Genomic DNA, 20,446 nt, shown 5'->3' on the forward strand with positions numbered 1-20,446 from the left:
CTCCAGGATGACAGAGATTGTGACCAAGGTTTCTAAGAAGAAGCTGGGGAAGCATGTGAAAGCCCTGGTGTTTGAGCTGTGCTGCAACGACCTGACTGACGAAGATGTGGAGGTTCCCTACGTCAGATACACCATCCGCTGAACCACACACACACACACACACACACACCACCGGGGAATCACTGAGGGAGGAGAAGGCTTTGGATAAGTCACTTGGTTTAAATGGTTATTGGAGCACTGATTGGTTGAGAGGATGAGTCCAAAATGGCACCCTATTCCCTATATAGTACACGACTTTCGACCACTCAAAGTGTTGTATTGTATAGCGTGTCATTGGGGCTGGTGTTACCAGGCGCTGTGATGTGATGTGTTGAGGGATGAAGGAGTTTGTATATTGGACTTTTTAGACTTTCTGTGTATCTGCTTATTTTAATGCTATTAAGGGTTTAGTGTGTCTACCCTCTCCCTGTACCCTACCGCTCTGGTTCCCTGTACCCTAGCACTCTGGTTCCCTGTACCCTAGCACTCTGGTTCCCTGTACCCTAGCACTCTGGTTCCCTGTACCCTAGCACTCTGGTTCCCTGTACCCTAGCACTCTGGTTCCCTGTACCCTAGCACTCTGGTTCCCTGTACCCTAGCACTCTGGTTCCCTGTACCCTACCGCTCTGGTTCCCTGTACCCTAGCGCTCTGGTTCCCTGTACCCTAGCGCTCTGGTTCCCTGTACCCTAGCGCTCTGGTTCCCTGTACCCTAGCACTCTGGTTCCCTGTACCCTAGCACTCTGGTTCCCTGTACCCTACCGCTCTGGTTCCCTGTACCCTAGCGCTCTGGTTCCCTGTACCCTACCGCTCTGGTTCCCTGTACCCTACCGCTCTGGTTCCCTGTACCCTAGCACTCTGGTTCCCTGTACCCTAGCACTCTGGTTCCCTGTACCCTAGCACTCTGGTTCCCTCTCCCTGTACCCTACCGCTCTGGTTCCCTGTACCCTAGCACTCTGGTTCCCTGTACCCTACCGCTCTGGTTCCCTGTACCCTAGCACTCTGGTTCCCTCTCCCTGTACCCTACCGCTCTGGTTCCCTGTACCCTAGCGCTCTAGTTCCCTGTACCCTACCGCTCTGGTTCCCTGTACCCTAGCACTCTGGTTCCCTCTCCCTGTACCCTACCGCTCTGGTTCCCTGTACCCTACCGCTCTGGTTCCCTGTACCCTACCGCTCTGGTTCCCTGTACCCTACCGCTCTGGTTCCCTGTACCCTACCGCTCTGGTTCCCTGTACCCTAGCACTCTAGTTCCCTGTACCCTACCGCTCTGGTTCCCTGTACCCTAGCACTCTGGTTCCCTCTCCCTGTACCCTACCTCTCTGGTTCCCTGTACCCTATCGCTCTGGTTCCCTGTACCCTACCGCTCTGGTTCCCTGTACCCTACCGCTCTGGTTCCCTGTACCCTACCGCTCTGGTTCCCTGTACCCTACCGCTCTGGTTCCCTGTACCCTACCGCTCTGGTTCCCTGTACCCTACCGCTCTGGTTCCCTGTACCCTACCGCTCTGGTTCCCTGTACCCTACCGCTCTGGTTCCCTGTACCCTACCGCTCTGGTTCCCTGAACCCTAGCGCTCTGGTTCCCTGAACCCTAGCGCTCTGGTTCCCTGTACCCTAGCGCTCTGGTTCCCTGTACCCTAGCGCTCTGGTTCCCTGTACCCTAGCGCTCTGGTTCCCTGTACCCTAGCGCTCTGGTTCCCTGTACCCTAGCGCTCTGGTTCCCTGTACCCTAGCGCTCTGGTTCCCTGTACCCTAGCGCTCTGGTTCCCTGTACCCTAGCGCTCGGGTTCCCTGTACCCTAGCGCTCGGGTACCCTAGCACTCTGGTTCCCTCTCCCTGTACCCTACCGCTCTGGTTCCCTCTCCCTGTACCCTACCGCTCTAGTTCCCTGTACCCTACCGCTCTCTCTCTTCTCCCCTGTTGCTTTTTGCATTTTAAAACACCAGTCCTGACATGACCCTGTAATGCCAAAAAAACTAATTCAGGGTCTTCATGGTCAAATTTGTATTAACAAGAAAGACCACCAATTTTCTCCCAAATCAAAATCACTGCCTTGCATTGTAGTTTGACTGTAAATACAGATCTGTGGTGAACCCCTGCCAGTCCTGGCCTCTGACCCCTGAGATGGGACCCCCCCCCCCTTTCCTGATTAGTTTTTGAACTCCAGTGACCCATTAGAGTGGTGGCAGAGTGGGAGGTGTAGTAGTTCTGGTATAGTTGTCATGGGAGCACTTTGTGTGATGAGTAGTGATGAATAAAGATGTAAAACATGGTGTGTCTCCTCTGTTCTGTTCACTAACACACACAACTTCTACAAATATGGGACTTCCTGCCCTGGGTTTCTATTGCAGCGCTAGCCTGGTCCCAGATCGGTTTGTCCTGTCTTCATCCTCTGGTCCCAGATCTGTTTGTCCTGTCTTCATCCTCTGGTCCCAGATCTGTTTGTCCTGTCTTCATCCTCTGGTCCCAGATCTGTTTGTCCTGTCTTCATCCTCTGGTCCCAGATCTGTTTGTCCTGTCTTCATCCTCTGGTCCCAGATCTGTTTGTCCTGTCTTCATCCTCTGGTCCCAGATCTGTTTGTCCTGTCTTCATCCTCTGGTCCCAGATCTGTTTGTCCTGTCTTCATCCTCTGGTCCCAGATCTGTTTGTCCTTAATGGTCCACCCAGTGCTAGTGATGTAGGGTTTTAATGGTCCACCCAGGGCTAGTGATGTAGAGTATTAATGGTCCACCCAGGGCTAGTGATGTAGGGTATTAATGGTTCACCCAGGGCTAGTGATGTAGGGTATTAATGGTCCACCCAGGGCTAATGATGTGTATTAATGGTCCACCCAGGGCTAGTGATGTAGGGTATTAATGGTTCACCCAGGGCTAGTGATGTAGGGTATTAATGGTTCACCCAGGACTAGTGATGTAGGGTATTAATGGTTCACCCAGGGCTATTGATGTAGGGTATTAATGGTCCACCCAGGGCTAGTGATGTAGGGTAGTAATGGTCCACCCAGAGCTAGTGATGTAGGGTTTTAATGGTTCACCCAGGGCTAGTGAGCTGTATTAATGGTTCACCCAGAGCTAGTGATGTAGGGTATTAATGGTCCACCCAGGGCTAGTGATGTAGGGTATTAATGGTCCACCCAGGGCTAGTGATGTAGGGTATTAATGGTCCACCCAGGGCTAGTGATGTAGGGTATTAATGGTCCACCCAGGGCAAGTGATGTAGGGTATTAATGGTCCACCCAGGGCTAGTGATGTAGGGTATTAATGGTTCACCCAGGGCTAGTGATGTAGTGTATTAATGGTCCACCCAGGGCTAGTGATGTAGAGTATTAATGGTCCACCCAGGGCTAGTGATGTAGGGTATTAATGGTCCACCCAGGGCTATTGATGTAGGGTATTAATGGTCCACCCAGGGCTAGTGATGTAGGGTATTAATGGTCCACCCAGGGCTAGTGATGTAGGGTATTAATGGTCCACCCAGGGCTAGTGATATAGAGTATTAATGGTCCACCCAGGGCTAGTGATGTAGGGTATTAATGGTCCACCCAGGGCTAGTGATCTGTATTAATGGTCCACCCAGTGCTAGTGATGTAGGGTTTTAATGGTTCACCCAGGGCTAGTGATGTAGGGTTTTAATGGTCCACCCAGGGCTAGTGATGTAGGGTTTTAATGGTTCACCCAGGGCTAGTGATGTAGGGTTTTAATGGTCCACCCAGGGCTAGTGATGTAGGGTAGTAATGGTCCACCCAGGGCTAGTGATGTAGGGTTTTAATGGTTCACCCAGGGCTAGTGATGTAGTGTATTAATGGTTCACCCAGGGCTAGTGATGTAAGGTATTAATGGTTCACCCAGGGCTAGTGATGTAGGGTATTAATGGTCCACCCAGAGCTAGTGATGTAAGGTATTAATTGTCCACCCAGGGCTAGTGATGTAGGGTATTAATGGTCCACCCAGAGCTAGTGATGTAAGGTATTAATGGTCCACCCAGGGCTAGTGATGTGTATTAATGGTCCACCCAGGGCTAGTGATGTAGAGTATTAATGGTCCACCCAGAGCTAGTGATGTAGGGTTTTAATGGTTCACCCAGGGCTAGTGATCTGTATTAATGGTCCACCCAGGGCTAGTGATGTAGGGTTTTAATGGTCCACCCAGGGCTAGTTATGTAGGGTATTAATGGTCCACCCAGGGCTAGTGATGTAGGGTATTAATGGTCCACCCAGGGCTAGTGATGTAGAGTATTAATGGTTCACCCAGGGCTAGTGATGTAGAGTATTAATGGTCCACCCAGGGCTAATGATGTGTATTAATGGTCCACCCAGGGCTAGTGATGTAGGGTATTAATGGTCCACCCAGGGCTAGTGATGTAGGGTATTAATGGTCCACCCAGGGCTAGTGATGTAGGGTATTAATGGTCCACCCAGGGCTAGTGATGTAGAGTATTAATGGTCCACCCAGGGCTAGTGATGTAGAGTATTAATGGTCCACCCAGGGCTAGTGATGTAGGGTATTAATGGTCCACCCAGGGCTAGTGATGTAGGGTATTAATGGTTCACTCAGAGCTAGTGATGTAGGGTATTAATGGTTCACCCAGGGCTAGTGATGTAGGGTATTAATGGTTCACCCAGGGCTAATGATGTGTATTAATGGTCCACCCAGGGCTAATGATGTAGAGTATTAATGGTTCACCCAGGGCTAGTGATGTAGAGTATTAATGGTCCACCCAGGGCTAGTGATGTAGGGTATTAATGGTTCACCCAGGGCTAATGATGTGTATTAATGGTCCACCCAGGGCTAGTGATGTAGGGTATTAATGGTCCACCCAGGGCTAGTGATGTAGGGTATTAATGGTTCACCCAGGGCTAGTGATGTAGGGTTTTAATGGTCCACCTAGGGCTAGTGATGTAGAGTATTAATGGTTCACCCAGGGCTAATGATGTGTAGTAATGGTTCACCCAGGGCTAGTGATATAGAGTATTAATGGTTCACCCAGGGCTAGTTATGTAGGGTATTAATGGTCCACCCAGGGCTAGTGATGTAGAGTATTAATGGTTCACCCAGGGCTAGTTATGTAGGGTATTAATGGTCCACCCAGGGCTAGTTATGTAGGGTATTAATGGTTCACCCAGGGCTAATGATGTGTATTAATGGTCCACCCAGGGCTAGTGATGTAGGGTATTAATGGTTCACCCAGGGCTAGTGATCTGTATTAATGGTCCACCCAGGGCTAGTGATGTAGGGTTTTAATGGTTCACCCAGGGATAGTGATGTAGGGTTTTAATGGTTCACCCAGGGCTAGTGATGTAGGGTTTTAATGGTCCACGCAGGGCTAGTGATGTAGAGTATTAATGGTCCACCCAGGGCTAGTGATGTAGGGTTTTAATGGTCCACCCAGGGCTAGTGATGTAGAGTATTAATGGTTCACCCAGGGCTAGTGATGTAGGGTATTAATGGTCCACCCAGGGCTAGTGATGTAGGGTATTAATGGTCCACCCAGGGCTAGTGATGTAGGGTATTAATGGTCCACCCAGGGCTAGTGATGTAGGGTATTAATGGTCCACCCAGGGCTAGTGATGTAGGGTATTAATGGTTCACCCAGGGCTAGTGATGTAGGGTATTAATGGTTCACCCAGGGCTAGTGATGTAGGGTATTAATGGTCCACCCAGGGCTAGTGATGTAGGGTATTAATGGTCCACCCAGGGCTAGTGATGTAGGGTATTAATGGTTCACCCAGGGCTAATGATGTGTATTAATGGTCCACCCAGGGCTAGTGATGTAGGGTATTAATGGTCCACCCAGGGCTATTGATGTAGGGTATTAATGGTTCACCCAATAGCTAGTGATCTTTATTAATGGTCCACCCAGAGCTAGTGATGTAGGGTATTAATGGTCCACCCAGGGCTAGTGATGTAGGGTATTAATGGTTCACCCAGGGCTAGTGATGTAGAGTATTAATGGTCCACCCAGGGCTAGTGATGTAGGGTATTAATGGTCCACCCAGGGCTAGTGATGTAGGGTATTAATGGTCCACCCAGGTCTAATGATGTGTATTAATGGTCCACCCAGGGCTAGTGATATAGAGTATTAATGGTCCACCCAGGGCTAGTGATGTAGGGTATTAATGGTTCACCCAGGGCTAATGATGTGTATTAATGGTCCAACCAGGGCTAGTGATATAGAGTATTAATGGTCCACCCAGGGCTAGTGATGTAGGGTATTAATGGTCCACCCAGGGCTAGTGATGTAGGGTATTAATGGTCCACCCAGGGCTAGTGATGTAGGGTATTAATGGTTCACCCAGGGCTAGTGATGTAGGGTATTAATGGTCCACCCAGGGCTATTGATGTAGGGTATTAATGGTCCACCCAGAGCTAGTGATGTAGGGTTTTAATGGTCCACCCAGGGCTAGTGATTTAGAGTTTTAATGGTCCACCCAGGGCTAGTGATGTAGGGTTTTAATGGTCCACCCAGAGCTAGTGATGTAGGGTTTTAATGGTCCACCCAGGGCTAATGATGTGTATTAATGGTCCACCCAGGGCTAGTGATGTAGGGTATTAATGGTCCACCCAGGGCTAGTGATGTAGGGTATTAATGGTCCACCCAGGGCTATTGATGTAGGGTATTAATGGTTCACCCAATAGCTAGTGATCTATATTAATGGTCCACCCAGAGCTAGTGATGTAGGGGTTTAATGGTTCACCCAGGACTAGTGATGTAGGGTTTTAATGGTTCACCCAGGGCTATAAATGTAGGGTATTAATGGTCCACCCAGGGCTTGTAATGTGTTTCAATGGTTCACCCAGGGCTAGTGATCTGTATTAATGGTCCACCCAGGGCTAGTGATGTAGGGTATTAATGGTCCACCAAGGGCTAGTGATGTAGGGTTTTAATGGTTCACCCAGGGCTAGTGATGTAGGGTATTAATGGTCCACCCAGGGCTAGTGATGTAAGGTATTAATGGTCCACCCAGGGCTATTGATGTAGGGTATTAATGGTCCACCCAGAGCTAGTGATTTAGGGTTTTAATGGTCCACCCAGGGCTAGTGATGTAGGGTTTTAATGGTCCACCCAGAGCTAGTGATGTAGGGTATTAATGGTCCACCCAGTGCTAGTGATGTAGGGTATTAATGGTTCACCCAGGGCTAGTGATATAGAGTATTAATGGTCCACCCAGGGCTAGTGATGTAGGGTATTAATGGTCCACCCAGGGCTAGTGATGTAGGGTATTAATGGTCCACCCAGGGCTAGTTATGTAGGGTATTAATGGTCCACCCAGGGCTAATGATGTGTATTAATGGTCCACCCAGGGCTAGTGATATAGAGTATTAATGGTTCACCCAGGGCTAGTGATGTAGAGTATTAATGGTCCACCCAGGGCTAGTGATGTAGTGTATTAATGTTTCACCCAGGGCTAATGATGTGTATTAATGGTCCACCCAGGGCTAGTGTATCGAGTATTAATGGTTCACCCAGGGCTAGTGATGTAGGGTATTAATGGTCCACCCAGGGCTAGTGATATAGAGTATTAATGGTCCACCCAGGGCTAGTGATGTAGGGTATTAATGGTCCACCCAGGGCTAGTGATGTAGGGTATTAATGGTCCACCCAGGGCTATTGATGTAGGGTATTAATGGTCCACCCAGAGCTAGTGATGTAGGGTTTTAATGGTCCACCCAGGGCTAGTGATTTAGAGTTTTAATGGTCCACCCAGGGCTAGTGATGTAGAGTATTAATGGTCCACCCAGGGCTAGTGATGTAGGGTTTTAATGGTCCACCCAGGGCTAGTGATGTAGGGTTTTAATGGTCCACGCAGGGCTAGTGATGTAGAGTATTAATGGTCCACCCAGGGCTAGTGATGTAGGGTTTTAATGGTCCACCCAGGGCTAGTGATGTAGAGTATTAATGGTTCACCCAGGGCTAGTGATGTAGGGTATTAATGGTCCACCCAGGGCTAGTGATGTAGGGTATTAATGGTCCACCCAGGGCTAGTGATGTAAGGTATTAATGGTCCACCCAGGGCTAGTGATGTAGGGTATTAATGGTCCACCCAGGGCTAGTGATGTAGGGTATTAATGGTTCACCCAGGGCTAGTGATGTAGGGTATTAATGGTTCACCCAGGGCTAGTGATGTAGGGTATTAATGGTCCACCCAGGGCTAATGATGTGTATTAATGGTCCACCCAGGGCTAATGATGTAGGGTATTAATGGTCCACCCAGGGCTAATGATGTAGGGTATTAATGGTCCACCCAGGGCTAATGATGTGTATTAATGGTCCACCCAGGGCTAATGATGTAGGGTATTAATGGTCCACCCAGGGCTAGTGATGTGTATTAATGGTCCACCCAGGGCTAGTGATGTAGGGTATTAATGGTCCACCCAGGGCTAGTGATGTAGGGTATTAATGGTACACCCAGGGCTAGTGATGTAGGGTATTAATGGTCCACCCAGGGCTATTGATGTAGGGTATTAATGGTCCACCCAGAGCTAGTGATGTAGGGTTTTAATGGTCCACCCAGGGCTAGTGATTTAGAGTTTTAATGGTCCACCCAGGGCTAGTGATGTAGAGTATTAATGGTCCACCCAGGGCTAGTGATGTAGGGTTTTAATGGTCCACCCAGGGCTAGTGATGTAGGGTTTTAATGGTCCACGCAGGGCTAGTGATGTAGAGTATTAATGGTCCACCCAGGGCTAGTGATGTAGGGTTTTAATGGTCCACCCAGGGCTAGTGATGTAGAGTATTAATGGTTCACCCAGGGCTAGTGATGTAGGGTATTAATGGTCCACCCAGGGCTAGTGATGTAGGGTATTAATGGTCCACCCAGGGCTAGTGATGTAGGGTATTAATGGTCCACCCAGGGCTAGTGATGTAGGGTATTAATGGTCCACCCAGGGCTAGTGATGTAGGGTATTAATGGTTCACCCAGGGCTAGTGATGTAGGGTATTAATGGTTCACCCAGGGCTAGTGATGTAGGGTATTAATGGTCCACCCAGGGCTAGTGATGTAGGGTATTAATGGTCCACCCAGGGCTAGTGATGTAGGGTATTAATGGTTCACCCAGGGCTAATGATGTGTATTAATGGTCCACCCAGGGCTAGTGATGTAGGGTATTAATGGTCCACCCAGGGCTATTGATGTAGGGTATTAATGGTTCACCCAATAGCTAGTGATCTTTATTAATGGTCCACCCAGAGCTAGTGATGTAGGGTATTAATGGTCCACCCAGGGCTAGTGATGTAGGGTATTAATGGTCCACCCAGGGCTATTGATGTTGGGTATTAATGGTTCACCCAGGGCTAATGATGTAGGGTATTAATGGTCCACCCAGGGCTAGTGATTTACGGTTTTAATGGTCCACCCAGGGCTAGTGATGTAGGGTTTTAATGGTCCACCCAGAGCTAGTGATGTAGGGTATTAATGGTCCACCCAGTGCTAGTGATGTAGTGTATTAATGGTTCACCCAGGGCTAGTGATGTAGAGTATTAATGGTCCACCCAGGGCTAGTGATGTAGGGTTTTAATGGTCCACCCAGTGATATTGATGTAGAGTATTAATGGTCCACCCAGGGCTAATGATGTGTATTAATGGTCAACCCAGGGATAGTGATGTAGAGTATTAATGGTCCACCCAGGGCTAGTAATGTAGAGTATTAATGGTCCACCCAGGGCTAATGATGTGTATTAATGGTCCACCCAGGGCTAGTGATGTAGAGTATTAATGGTTCACCCAGGGCTAGTGATGTAGGGTATTAATGGTCCACCCAGGGCTAGTGATGTAGGGTATTAATGGTCCACCCAGGGCTAGTGATGTAGGGTATTAATGGTCCACCCAGGGCTAGTGATGTAAGGTATTAATGGTTCACCCAGGGCTAGTGATGTAGGGTATTAATGGTCCACCCAGGGCTAGTGATGTAGGGTATTAATGGTCCACCCAGGGCTAGTGATGTAGGGTATTAATGGTCCACCCAGGGCTAGTGATATAGAGTATTAATGGTTCACCCAGGGCTAGTGATGTAGGGTATTAATGGTCCACCCAGGGCTAGTGATATAGAGTATTAATGGTTCACCCAGGGCTAGTGATGTAGGGTATTAATGGTCCACCCAGGGCTAGTGATGTAGGGTATTAATGGTCCACCCAGGGCTAGTGATGTAGAGTATTAATGGTTCACCCAGGGCTAGTGATCTGTATTAATGGTCCACCCAGGGCTAGTGATGTAGGGTATTAATGTTCCACCCAGGGCTAGTGATGTAGGGTATTAATGGTTTACCCAGGGCTAATGATATGTATTAATGGTCCACCCAGGGCTAGTGATATAGAGTATTAATGGTTCACCCAGGTCTAGTGATGTAGAGTATTAATGGTCCACCCAGGGCTAATGATGTAGATTATTAATGGTTCACCCAGGCTAGTGATATAGAGTATTAATGGTTCACCCAGGGCTAGTGATGTAGGGTTTTAATGGTCCACCCAGGGCTAGTGATGTAGGTATTAATGGTCCACCCAGGGCTAGTGATGTAGGGTATTAATGGTTCACTCAGGGCTAGTGATGTAGGGTTTTAATGGTCCACCCAGGGCTAGTGATGTAGAGTATTAATGGTTCACCCAGGGCTAGTGATGTAGGGTATTAATGGTCCACCCAGGGCTAGTGATGTAGGGTATTAATGGTCCACCCAGGGCTAGTGATGTAGGGTATTAATGGTCCACCCAGGGCTAGTGATGTAGGGTATTAATGGTCCACCCAGGGCTAGTGATGTAGGGTATTAATGGTCCACCCAGGGCTAGTGATGTAGGGTATTAATGGTTCACCCAGGGCTAGTGATGTAGGGTATTAATGGTTCACCCAGGGCTAGTGATGTAGGGTATTAATGGTCCACCCAGGGCTAGTGATGTAGGGTATTAATGGTCCACCCAGGGCTAGTGATGTAGGTTCACCCAGGGCTAATGATAAATGGTCCACCCAGGGCTAGTGATGTAGGGTATTAATGGTCCACCCAGGGCTAGTGATGTAGGGTATTAATGGTCCACCCAGAGCTAGTGATGTAGGGTATTAATGGTCCACCCAGGGCTAGTGATGTAGGGTATTAATGGTCCACCCAGGGCTAGTGATGTAGGGTATTAATGGTCCACCCAGGGCTAGATGATGTAGGGTATTAATGGTCCACCCAGGGCTAGTGATTTACGGTTTTAATGGTCCACCCAGGGCTAGTGATGTAGGGTTTTAATGGTCCACCCAGAGCTAGTGATGTAGGGTATTAATGGTCCACCCAGTGCTAGTGATGTAGTGTATTAATGGTTCACCCAGGGCTAGTGATGTAGAGTATTAATGGTCCACCCAGGGCTAGTGATGTAGGGTTTTAATGGTCCACCCAGTGATATTGATGTAGAGTATTAATGGTCCACCCAGGGCTAATGATGTGTATTAATGGTCAACCCAGGGATAGTGATGTAGAGTATTAATGGTCCACCCAGGGCTAGTAATGTAGAGTATTAATGGTCCACCCAGGGCTAATGATGTGTATTAATGGTCCACCCAGGGCTAGTGATGTAGAGTATTAATGGTTCACCCAGGGCTAGTGATGTAGGGTATTAATGGTCCACCCAGGGCTAGTGATGTAGGGTATAATGGTCCACCCAGGGCTAGTGATGTAGGGTATTAATGGTCCACCCAGGGCTAGTGATGTAAGGTATTAATGGTTCACCCAGGGCTAGTGATGTAGGGTATTAATGGTCCACCCAGGGCTAGTGATGTAGGGTATTAATGGTCCACCCAGGGCTAGTGATGTAGGGTATTAATGGTCCACCCAGGGCTAGTGATATAGAGTATTAATGGTTCACCCAGGGCTAGTGATGTAGGGTATTAATGGTCCACCCAGGGCTAGTGATATAGAGTATTAATGGTTCACCCAGGGCTAGTGATGTAGGGTATTAATGGTCCACCCAGGGCTAGTGATGTAGGGTATTAATGGTCCACCCAGGGCTAGTGATGTAGAGTATTAATGGTTCACCCAGGGCTAGTGATCTGTATTAATGGTCCACCCAGGGCTAGTGATGTAGGGTATTAATGTTCCACCCAGGGCTAGTGATGTAGGGTATTAATGGTTTACCCAGGGCTAATGATATGTATTAATGGTCCACCCAGGGCTAGTGATATAGAGTATTAATGGTTCACCCAGGTCTAGTGATGTAGAGTATTAATGGTCCACCCAGGGCTAATGATGTAGATTATTAATGGTTCACCCAAGGCTAGTGATATAGAGTATTAATGGTTCACCCAGGGCTAGTGATGTAGGGTTTTAATGGTCCACCGAGGGCTAGTGATGTAGGGTATTAATGGTCCACCCAGGGCTAGTGATGTAGGGTATTAATGGTTCACTCAGGGCTAGTGATGTAGGGTTTTAATGGTCCACCTATGGCTAGTGATGTAGAGTATTAATGGTCCACCCAGGGCTAGTGATGTAGGGTATTAATGGTTCACCCAGGGCTAGTGATCTGTATTAATGGTCCACCCAGGGCTAGTGATGTAGGGTATTAATGGTCAACCAAGGGATAGTGATGTAGGATTTTAATGGTTCACCCAGGGCTAGTGATGTAGGGTATTAATGGTCCACCCAGGGCTAGTGATGTAAGGTATTAATGGTCCACCCAGGGCTATTGATGTAGGGTATTAATGGTCCACCCAGGGCTAGTGATGTAAGGTATTAATGGTCCACCCAGGGCTATTGATGTAGGGTATTAATGGTCCACCCAGGGCTAGTGATGTAAGGTATTAATGGTCCACCCAGGGCTAGTGATGTAAGGTATTAATGGTCCACCCAGGGCTATTGATGTAGAGTATTAATGGTCCACCCAGAGCTAGTGATGTAGGGTTTTAATGGTCCACCCAGGGCTAGTGATTTACGGTTTTAATGGTCCACCCAGGGCTAGTGATGTAGGGTTTTAATGGTCCACCCAGAGCTAGTGATGTAGGGTATTAATGGTCCACCCAGGCTAGTGATGTAGGGTATTAATGGTCCACCCAGGGCTAGTGATGTAGGGTATTAATGGTCCACCCAGGGCTAGTGATGTAGGGTTTAATGGTCCACCCAGTGCTATGATGTAGGGTTTTAATGGTCCACCCAGTGCTATTGATGTAGAGTATTAATGGTCCACCCAGGGCTAGTGATGTGTATTAATGGTCAACCCAGGGCTAGTGATGTAGAGTATTAATGGTCCACCCAGGCTAGTGATGTAGAGTATTAATGGTCCACCCAGGGCTAATGATGTGTATTAATGGTCCACCCAGGGCTAGTGATGTAGAGTATTAATGGTTCACCCAGGGCTAGTGATGTAGGGTATTAATGGTCCACCCAGGGCTAGTGATGTAGGGTATTAATGGTCCACCCAGGGCTAGTGATGTAGGGTATTAATGGTCCACCCAGGGCTAGTGATGTAAGGTATTAATGGTTCACCCAGGGCTAGTGATGTAGGGTATTAATGGTCCACCCAGGGCTAGTGATGTAGGGTATTAATGGTCCACCCAGGGCTAGTGATATAGAGTATTAATGGTTCACCCAGGTCTAGTGATGTAGAGTATTAATGGTCCACCCAGGGCTAATGATGTAGATTATTAATGGTTCACCCAAGGCTAGTGATATAGAGTATTAATGGTTCACCCAGGGCTAGTGATGTAGGGTTTTAATGGTCCACCGAGGGCTAGTGATGTAGGGTATTAATGGTCCACCCAGGGCTAGTGATGTAGGGTATTAATGGTTCACCCAGGGCTAGTGATGTAGGGTTTTAATGGTCCACCTAGGGCTAGTGATGTAGAGTATTAATGGTCCACCCAGGGCTAGTGATGTAGGGTATTAATGGACCACCCAGGGCTAGTGATATAGAGTATTAATGGTTCACCCAGGGCTAGTGATGTAGGGTTTTAATGGTCCACCGAGGGCTAGTGATGTAGGGTATTAATGGTCCACCCAGGGCTAGTGATGTAGGGTATTAATGGTTCACCCAGGGCTAGTGATGTGGGTGTTAATGGTCCACCCAGGGCTAGTGATATAGGGTATTAATGGTCCACCCAGGGCTAGTGATGTAGGGTATTAATGGTCCACCCAGGGCTAGTGATGTAAGGTATTAATGGTCCACCCAGGGCTAGTTATGTAGGGTATTAATGGTCCACCCAGGGCTAGTGATGTAGGGTTTTAATGGTCCACCCAGGGCTAGTGATGTAGGGTATTAATGGTCCACCCAGGGCTAGTGATGTAGGTATTAATGGTTCACCCAGGGCTAGTGATGTAGGGTATTAATGGTCCACCCAGGGCTAGTGATGTAGGGTATTAATGGTTCACCCAGGGCTAATGATGTGTATTAATGGTCCACCCAGGGCTAGTGATATAGAGTATTAATGGTTCACCCAGGTCTAGTGATGTAGAGTATTAATGGTCCACCCAGGGCTAGTGATGTAGGGTATTAATGGTCCACCCAGGGCTAGTGATGTAGGGTTTTAATGGTCCACCCAGGGCTAGTGATTTAGGGTTTTAATGGTCCACCCAGAGCTAGTGATGTAGGGTATTAATGGTTCACCCAGGGCTAGTGATGTGTGTTAATGGTCCACCCATGGCTAGTGATGTAGGGTATTAATGGTCCACCCAGGGCTAGTGATGTAGGGTATTAATGGTCCACCCAGGGCTAGTGATGTAGGGTATTAATGGTCCACCCAGGGCTAGTGATGTAGGGTATTAATGGTTCACCCAGGGCTAGTGATGTAGGGTATTAATGGTCCACCCAGGGCTAGTGATGTAGGGTATTAATGGTCCACCCAGGGCTAGTGATATAGAGTATTAATGGTTCACCCAGGGCTAGTGATGTAGGGTATTAATGGTCAACCAAGGGCTAGTGATGTAAGGTATTAATGGTCCACCCAGGGCTATTGATGTAGAGTATTAATGGTCCACCCAGAGCTAGTGATGTAGGGTTTTAATGGTCCACCCAGGGCTAGTGATTTACGGTTTTAATGGTCCACCCAGGGCTAGTGATGTAGGGTTTTAATGGTCCACCCAGAGCTAGTGATGTAGGGTATTAATGGTCCACCCAGTGCTAGTGATGTAGGGTATTAATGGTTCACCCAGGGCTAGTGATGTAGAGTATTAATGGTCCACCCAGGGCTAGTGATGTAGGGTTTTAATGGTCCACCCAGTGATATTGATGTAGAGTATTAATGGTCCACCCAGGGCTAATGATGTGTATTAATGGTCAACCCAGGGCTAGTGATGTAGAGTATTAATGGTCCACCCAGGGCTAGTAATGTAGAGTATTAATGGTCCACCCAGGGCTAATGATGTGTATTAATGGTCCACCCAGGGCTAGTGATGTAGAGTATTAATGGTTCACCCAGGGCTAGTGATGTAGGGTATTAATGGTCCACCCAGGGCTAGTGATGTAGGGTATTAATGGTCCACCCAGGGCTAGTGATGTAGGGTATTAATGGTCCACCCAGGGCTAGTGATGTAAGGTATTAATGGTTCACCCAGGGCTAGTGATGTAGGGTATTAATGGTCCACCCAGGGCTAGTGATGTAGGGTATTAATGGTCCACCCAGGGCTAGTGATGTAGGGTATTAATGGTCCACCCAGGGCTAGTGATATAGAGTATTAATGGTTCACCCAGGGCTAGTGATGTAGGGTATTAATGGTCCACCCAGGGCTAGTGATATAGAGTATTAATGGTTCACCCAGGGCTAGTGATGTAGGGTATTAATGGTCCACCCAGGGCTAGTGATGTAGGGTATTAATGGTCCACCCAGGGCTAGTGATATAGAGTATTAATGGTTCACCCAGGGCTAGTGATCTGTATTAATGGTCCACCCAGGGCTAGTGATGTAGGGTATTAATGTTCCACCCAGGGCTAGTGATGTAGGGTATTAATGGTTTACCCAGGGCTAATGATATGTATTAATGGTCCACCCAGGGCTAATGATGTAGATTATTAATGGTTCACCCAAGGCTAGTGATATAGAGTATTAATGGTTCACCCAGGGCTAGTGATGTAGGGTTTTAATGGTCCACCGAGGGCTAGTGATGTAGGGTATTAATGGTCCACCCAGGGCTAGTGATGTAGGGTATTAATGGTTCACCCAGGGCTAGTGATGTAGGGTTTTAATGGTCCACCCAGGGCTAGTGATGTAGGGTATTAATGGTCCACCCAGGGCTAGTGATGTAGGGTATTAATGGACCACCCAGGGCTAGTGATATAGAGTATTAATGGTTCACCCAGGGCTAGTGATGTAGGGTTTTAATGGTCCACCGAGGGCTAGTGATGTAGGGTATTAATGGTCCACCCAGGGCTAGTGATGTAGGGTATTAATGGTTCACCCAGGGCTAGTGATGTGTGTTAATGGTCCACCCATGGCTAGTGATATAGGGTATTAATGGTCCACCCAGGGCTAGTGATGTAGGGTATTAATGGTCCACCCAGGGCTAGTGATGTAAGGTATTAATGGTCCACCCAGGGCTAGTGATGTATTTAATGGTTCACCCAGGGCTAGTGATGTAGGGTATTAATGGTCCACCCAGGGCTAGTGATGTAGGGTATTAATGGTCCACCCAGGGCTAGTGATGTAGAGGTATTAATGGTTCACCCAGGGCTAGTGATGTAGGGTATTAATGGTCCACCCAGGGCTAGTGATGTAGGGTATTAATGGTCCACCCAGGGCTAGTGATGTAGGGTATTAATGGTCCACCCAGGGCTAGTGATGTAGGGTTTTAATGGTCCACCCAGGGCTAGTGATGTAGGGTATTAATGGTCCACCCAGGGCTAGTGATGTAGGGTATTAATGGTTCACCCAGGGCTAGTGATGTGTGTTAATGGTCCACCCATGGCTAGTGATATAGGGTATTAATGGTCCACCCAGGGCTAGTGATGTAGGGTATTAATGGTCCACCCAGGGCTAGTGATGTAAGGTATTAATGGTCCACCCAGGGCTAGTGATGTAGGGTATTAATGGTCCACCCAGGGCTAGTGATGTAGGGTTTTAATGGTCCACCCAGGGCTAGTGATGTAGGGTATTAATGGTCCACCCAGGGCTAGTGATGTAGGGTATTAATGGTCCACCCAGGGCTAGTGATGTAGGGTATTAATGGTCCACCCAGGGCTAGTGATGTAAGGTATTAATGGTCCACCCAGGGCTAGTGATGTAGGGTATTAATGGTCCACCCAGGGCTAGTGATGTAGGGTATTAATGGTCCACCCAGGGCTAGTGATGTAGGGTATTAATGGTTCACCCAGAGCTAGTGATGTACGGTATTAATGGTTCACCCAGGGCTAGTGATGTAGGGTATTAATGGTTCACCCAGGGCTAATGATGTGGGTCCACCCAGGGCTAGTGATGTAGAGTATTAATGGTTCACCCAGGTCTAGTGATGTAGAGTATTAATGGTCCACCCAGGGCTAGTGATGTAGGGTATTAATGGTCCACCCAGGGCTAGTGATGTAGGGTTTTAATGGTCCACCCAGGGCTAGTGATTTAGGGTTTTAATGGTCCACCCAGAGCTAGTGATGTAGGGTATTAATGGTTCACCCAGGGCTAGTGATGTAGGGTTTTAATGGTCAACCAAGGGCTAGTGATGTAAGGTATTAATGGTCCACCCAGGGCTATTGATGTAGAGTATTAATGGTCCACCCAGAGCTAGTGATGTAGGGTTTTAATGGTCCACCCAGGGCTAGTGATTTACGGTTTTAATGGTCCACCCAGGGCTAGTGATGTAGGGTTTTAATGGTCCACCCAGAGCTAGTGATGTAGGGTATTAATGGTCCACCCAGTGCTAGTGATGTAGGGTATTAATGGTTCACCCAGGGCTAGTGATGTAGAGTATTAATGGTCCACCCAGGGCTAGTGATGTAGGGTTTTAATGGTCCACCCAGTGATATTGATGTAGAGTATTAATGGTCCACCCAGGGCTAATGATGTGTATTAATGGTCAACCCAGGGCTAGTGATGTAGAGTATTAATGGTCCACCCAGGGCTAGTAATGTAGAGTATTAATGGTCCACCCAGGGCTAATGATGTGTATTAATGGTCCACCCAGGGCTAGTGATGTAGAGTATTAATGGTTCACCCAGGGCTAGTGATGTAGGGTATTAATGGTCCACCCAGGGCTAGTGATGTAGGGTATTAATGGTCCACCCAGGGCTAGTGATGTAGGGTATTAATGGTCCACCCAGGGCTAGTGATGTAAGGTATTAATGGTTCACCCAGGGCTAGTGATGTAGGGTATTAATGGTCCACCCAGGGCTAGTGATGTAGGGTATTAATGGTCCACCCAGGGCTAGTGATGTAGGGTATTAATGGTCCACCCAGGGCTAGTGATATAGAGTATTAATGGTTCACCCAGGGCTAGTGATGTAGGGTATTAATGGTCCACCCAGGGCTAGTGATATAGAGTATTAATGGTTCACCCAGGGCTAGTGATGTAGGGTATTAATGGTCCACCCAGGGCTAGTGATGTAGGGTATTAATGGTCCACCCAGGGCTAGTGATATAGAGTATTAATGGTTCACCCAGGGCTAGTGATCTGTATTAATGGTCCACCCAGGGCTAGTGATGTAGGGTATTAATGTTCCACCCAGGGCTAGTGATGTAGGGTATTAATGGTTTACCCAGGGCTAATGATATGTATTAATGGTCCACCCAGGGCTAATGATGTAGATTATTAATGGTTCACCCAAGGCTAGTGATATAGAGTATTAATGGTTCACCCAGGGCTAGTGATGTAGGGTTTTAATGGTCCACCGAGGGCTAGTGATGTAGGGTATTAATGGTCCACCCAGGGCTAGTGATGTAGGGTATTAATGGTTCACCCAGGGCTAGTGATGTAGGGTTTTAATGGTCCACCTAGGGCTAGTGATGTAGAGTATTAATGGTCCACCCAGGGCTAGTGATGTAGGGTATTAATGGACCACCCAGGGCTAGTGATATAGAGTATTAATGGTTCACCCAGGGCTAGTGATGTAGGGTTTTAATGGTCCACCCAGGGCTAGTGATGTAGGGTATTAATGGTCCACCCAGGGCTAGTGATGTAGGGTATTAATGGTCACCCAGGGCTAGTGATGTGTGTTAATGGTCCACCCATGGCTAGTGATATAGGGTATTAATGGTCCACCCAGGGCTAGTGATGTAGGGTATTAATGGTCCACCCAGGGCTAGTGATGTAAGGTATTAATGGTCCACCCAGGGCTAGTGATGTAGGGTATTAATGGTTCACCCAGGGCTAGTGATGTAGGGTATTAATGGTCCACCCAGGGCTAGTGATGTAGGGTATTAATGGTCCACCCAGGGCTAGTGATATAGAGTATTAATGGTTCACCCAGGGCTAGTGATGTAGGGTATTAATGGTCCACCCAGGGCTAGTGATGTAGGGTATTAATGGTCCACCCAGGGCTAGTGATGTAGGGTATTAATGGTCCACCCAGGGCTAGTGATGTAGGGTTTTAATGGTCCACCCAGGGCTAGTGATGTAGGGTATTAATGGTCCACCCAGGGCTAGTGATGTAGGGTATTAATGGTTCACCCAGGGCTAGTGATGTGTGTTAATGGTCCACCCATGGCTAGTGATATAGGGTATTAATGGTCCACCCAGGGCTAGTGATGTAGGGTATTAATGGTCCACCCAGGGCTAGTGATGTAAGGTATTAATGGTCCACCCAGGGCTAGTGATGTAGGGTATTAATGGTCCACCCAGGGCTAGTGATGTAGGGTTTTAATGGTCCACCCAGGGCTAGTGATGTAGGGTATTAATGGTCCACCCAGGGCTAGTGATGTAGGGTATTAATGGTTCACCCAGAGCTAGTGATGTAGGGTATTAATGGTTCACCCAGGGCTAGTGATGTAGGGTATTAATGGTTCACCCAGGGCTAATGATGTGTATTAATGGTCCACCCAGGGCTAGTGATATAGAGTATTAATGGTTCACCCAGGTCTAGTGATGTAGAGTATTAATGGTCCACCCAGGGCTAGTGATGTAGGGTATTAATGGTCCACCCAGGGCTAGTGATGTAGGGTTTTAATGGTCCACCCAGGGCTAGTGATTTAGGGTTTTAATGGTCCACCCAGAGCTAGTGATGTAGGGTATTAATGGTTCACCCAGGGCTAGTGATGTGTGTTAATGGTCCACCCATGGCTAGTGATGTAGGGTATTAATGGTCCACCCAGGGCTAGTGATGTAGGGTATTAATGGTCCACCCAGGGCTAGTGATGTAAGGTATTAATGGTCCACCCAGGGCTAGTGATGTAGGGTATTAATGGTTCACCCAGGGCTAGTGATGTAGGGTATTAATGGTCCACCCAGGGCTAGTGATGTAGGGTATTAATGGTCCACCCAGGGCTAGTGATATAGGTATTAATGGTCCACCCAGGGCTAGTGATGTAGGGTATTAATGGT

The 20,446-nt window shown here is 47.9% G+C and overlaps 1 protein-coding gene across 1 annotated transcript in view; it reads left to right on the forward strand.

Annotated features, from left to right (window-relative positions):
• The window catches only part of LOC115125291 (ubiquitin-like modifier-activating enzyme 1), a 65,289-nt gene extending 62,984 nt beyond the window's left edge, over window positions 1–2,305 (forward strand). Inside the window, exon 24 of the mRNA XM_065021003.1 lies at window positions 7–2,305. Coding sequence (XP_064877075.1) covers window positions 7–142 — 136 coding nt within the window. The 3' untranslated portion in view covers window positions 143–2,305. The remainder of the gene's footprint in view (window positions 1–6) is intronic.
• Window positions 2,306–20,446: the final 18,141 nt, after the last annotated feature.

Source organism: Oncorhynchus nerka, linkage group LG7 (genome assembly GCF_034236695.1).
Source record: "Oncorhynchus nerka isolate Pitt River linkage group LG7, Oner_Uvic_2.0, whole genome shotgun sequence".
NCBI classification, from domain to species: Eukaryota; Metazoa; Chordata; class Actinopteri; order Salmoniformes; family Salmonidae; genus Oncorhynchus; species Oncorhynchus nerka.